The sequence below is a fragment of the Puma concolor genome, chromosome E4, assembly GCF_028749965.1.
Source record: "Puma concolor isolate L17-30 chromosome E4, mPumCon1.1.hap2, whole genome shotgun sequence".
Classification (NCBI taxonomy): domain Eukaryota; kingdom Metazoa; phylum Chordata; class Mammalia; order Carnivora; family Felidae; genus Puma; species Puma concolor.
Window position 1 is genome coordinate 65,189,091 of NC_141683.1, and position 3,866 is coordinate 65,192,956.

General features: G+C 57.3%; 1 protein-coding gene across 1 annotated transcript; it reads right to left on the minus strand.

Annotated features, from left to right (window-relative positions):
• Nucleotides 1–1,259: 1,259 nt before the first annotated feature.
• Nucleotides 1,260–2,019, minus strand: CE4H1orf202 (chromosome E4 C1orf202 homolog). Its single transcript, XM_086693450.1, has one exon. It carries the CDS (start codon nucleotides 1,726–1,728, stop codon nucleotides 1,378–1,380), a length of 351 nt encoding a protein of 116 aa, XP_086549576.1. The 5' UTR covers nucleotides 1,729–2,019; the 3' UTR covers nucleotides 1,260–1,377.
• Nucleotides 2,020–3,866: the final 1,847 nt, after the last annotated feature.

The following is a 3,866-nucleotide window of genomic DNA, read 5'->3' on the forward strand; positions in this document are numbered from 1 at the left end:
CCGGGGCCAGGGCAGGAATGGGGAGGTTAGCAAAGGGGCAAAATGCACCTAACCTCAATTACAGACAGTAGCCCCCCCCCCCCACTTCAGCAGCACCCACATCAAAGCAGAGAAGCTTCTAGGCCCCTCGCTCTGGGTTTCTGGCTTGCTGTTGAAAGGGCAGTTTGGGCAGGTGGGGGCAGCAGGGAGGACCGTAGGTGTGGGCAGTGGTCTCTGGGAACAGCCCCAGGAGAGGCAAGCTTAATAAGCACCCTGACTGTGGATGCCCTTTCAGAGGCCTTCCAGCACTTTCCCTTCTAGTGTCTTACTTTCATCCTCCCATGCTTGTGGAGGCCGCGTATCATTAGCAGGTTTTTATTGATGAGGAAAAAGGAAGAAATTATAGACCCACCCAGGAGTCTCCCGGATTCCTCTCCCTTTCCTCTTTCATCTCCCATCACGAGTTTTCAAACTCCCTGCATGCAAACCCCAAACCTTGGTTTTCGTGTCGGTTTACAGAAGCTCACAAATGCCTGTAAACAAAAAAAAAAAATAAAAGAGTTTGAGCACGTCCATGCGGGGTGAAGAGCTCAGCAATCCGTTTAAAACAAAAATGGGGCACCTGGGTGGCTCAGTCTACAGACTCTTGATCAGGTCTTGAGTTCAACGTTCTGAGTTCAAGCCCTGCCTTGGACTCCATGCTAGTCGTGAAGCCTACTTAAAAACAAACGAAACCTTTTTTTTTTTTTTTTTTTAATCCCCCAAGGGCTGTGACTTCTGCGGCTCTCACCCCTTCCCAGGGGTTGTCCAGGCCCAGAAGGCGCAACACGGGGTGCAGGACCCCAGGAGGTTGTGGGGTCCCTGGAGGGTGCAGGGGGTGGTGTAACTCCCCTGGTGGGTGCAGAGCTCCGGGAAGGTGCAGGGCCCCAGGGGGATAGGAGGTCCCTGGAGGGTGCGAGGTCCCCAGGGTGAAGGGGGTGGGGGTGGGGGACATACTGCTAGGCCCCTGGAGGGTGCAAGGCTCCAAGAAGGTATGGGACCCCAGAGGGATACGAGGTCCCTGGAGGGTGCGGGGCCCCCGGGGCGGGGGGCGGGGTGGCGAGCCCCCCCCCCCGAGGGTGCGTGGCCCCTGCGGCGCCTCCCTGGCTTCCCTTCGCCTCGAGGCCCGAGGCCCTGCGGCCTAGGAACGGCGCGCTGACCCGAGACCTTTTCGTCCCCGAAAACACGTGCGAGGACGCCAGGTGGCAGGCGCCCGGCCCCAAAGACCCCGCGTTCTCTCATTCCCGTGGCGTCGGGTTTATTGTCATTCCTCGCCTTTTGTCCATCACAACCGAACCAAAGCTGTGGGCGCACGGGGCGGCCCGGGGTGGGGGTGGGGATCCTGGCGGCCGCCGCGGCCTAGTCTCGGCCGGTCGCGCGCTCCAGCGCCAGCAGCGGGATCTCCTCCAGCCGCTCGGGCCGCTCCCCGCACCGCAGGTAGCGCCGCCTCCAGGCCGCCAGCCGCTGCAGCAGCCTCTGCACGCGCGGATGGGCCCACAGGCCGCGCTCCGAGACCGCCCGGCCGCGCGCGCGCTTGGCCTTCCTGCGCCAGCCGCGGGCCGCGCCCCGCCGGAACAGCCGCCTCCAGCACCAGCAGCCCGCGCCGCCGTCGTCCGCGTCCCCGCGCTTCAGGCGCGCCGACCCCTCCGCCGGCCCGTGCTGCGCGCCCCCGCCACCGCGCCGGGGCCACCCGGGCCGCGCGTCCTCCATGCCGCCCGGCCTCCGCGCTCCCACGGGCCCCTCTCGGCGAATGGGTCCTTTCCGCCGCCTCCCGGGCGTCGCCGCGGCCTGCCCTCGGGCTCCGGTTGCCAGGGGAACCCGAACGCTGACCCCACAATGCCCGGCCCGGCGGTCCTCGTCCCGGGGCCGAGCGCGCGGCCCACCCTCAGCACCTGACGAGACCCCGGAGACCCAGCTAAGCCCCCGGTCCTCGAATAGGTCGGCGGGCCAGGCTGTGTACTGATTCCCGGACTGGCCTCAGTCTGGCGGGAAGGGACCTAGGACGTGCCCGGGGTCCATCTGGCCCCCCCCTCTCCCCCCCCCCCCCCCCCCCCCCCCGCTGACTCCCACCTTAAGCATCTGCACGACCCCCACTGGATCCGGGCTCGATGTCAGTCCCTGGGGGCTTGTAATCTGGGGGGTGTGGGGCCTGGTTTCAGGTATTCTGTACTTTTCCGCCAGTAGGGAACCAGAGTTGCAGGAGAGATCTCAAAACCTGACTTTCTTCATCCGACCTCTTCCTCGCGGAATTATGATTGATTTTTTGCAATGTTTTTTTTTTTCTGATTGCAACCATACGAATTTTTGTGGAAAAATTGAAAACACAAATGCAGCAAAGAAAACATCTTTTCTCCTGCTTCTGTAATATCATTTTTGCACTTGTCAGTTTCTCAAATTCAAGCAAGGAAAAGTTAAAATAACTCCCCCCTGTTGTACTTATTATTTCTAAGCACTCCACCCAACATTCTGTACATCTCTCTCTCTCTCTCTCCTTCTCTCTCTCTCCCTCTCTCTCTATTTGTAGCCCACTGACAAGTGAGCAAGCTCAGATATATCTGCCTGAGTTTGAATTCTGGCTCCAACATTTTCCAGCTTTAACTTTCGGCAAGTTACTTAACCTCTCCGTGCCTCCCCTTACCCATCTGTGAAGCTGAGGAAATAGCAATCCTACCTCTGTGGGGGGGGGGGGGGGAGGGTGGTGGGGTGGGGGGGGTTGAATTAAATGAGCACTCAGTGTATACTTAGTATACACTGGGCACATGGCACATGAGTAAATTATGACTATGCAATCCTAACAGCACCTCAAGTGAAGCGGTGCCCAGTGAATATTCCCCGCTGTGCTGATTGAGAAAGTAAAGCCTAAAGAGGTAAAATCATTTATCTGGGGTAAAATAGCTTGTAAGTTAAGGCAAATGATTTGCACCCCAGATTCTTTGAGCCCCAAGATATCAAATGACCATACTGTTGAGTATTCAACTAGTCACTTTAGTGGTACAGTGTCCCTCCTTCTAGTGTACCCACCCTCCAACGACCACAGCCAATAGGTAAGGGCTGGCATTTAATGTTTGCATAGACTCTGGGTGCAGAAAACAGGAGGAAAAAAAAAAAAACAACCCACCAGCTGTCCAGTCCTTATTTCTAGTGACTTTATGAATTCACAGTCATCTGGGCAGAAGCCTTTTTGGTTCCTGTCGCCCCTGAGCAGACGCTAACGTTGGCCTTCGTTCACTCCCTCCCTTCCCACACAGAGCCCCCCTGCAAGAGCCGTTCCCCTGTAAGAACTACTTTGTTTAATTTGCTCCTTCTCCATTGTTCCAAGGCTGCCTCCTCCTTGTGTTCAGGCTGTCTGTGCTTCCTGCGGGCTTGACCGGTGCACAAGGTAAATCCTGGCTGACAGATTTGGCTTGTAAAGAAACGAGTGCATCATGGGGCGCCTGGGTGACTCTGTCAGTTAGGCGTCTGACTTAGACTCAGGTCCTGATCTCGCGGTTTGTGAGTTCCAGCCCCACATCGGGCTCTGTGTTGGCAGTGCGGAGCCTGCTTGGGATTCTCTCTTTCCCGCTCTCTCTGCCCCTCCCCACTCGCTTAATTAAACTTTATTTTTTTTTTTATTTAAAAAAATTTTTTTTTCAACGTTTATTTTTATTTTTTGGGACAGAGAGAGACAGAGCATGAACAGGGGAGGGGCAGAGAGAGAGGGAGACACAGAATTGGAAACAGGCTCCAGGCTCTGAGCCATCAGCCCAGAGCCCGACGCGGGGCTCGAACTCACAGACCGCAAGATCGTGACCTGGCTGAAGTCGGACGCTTAACCGACTGCGCCACCCAGGCGCCCCATAATTAAACTT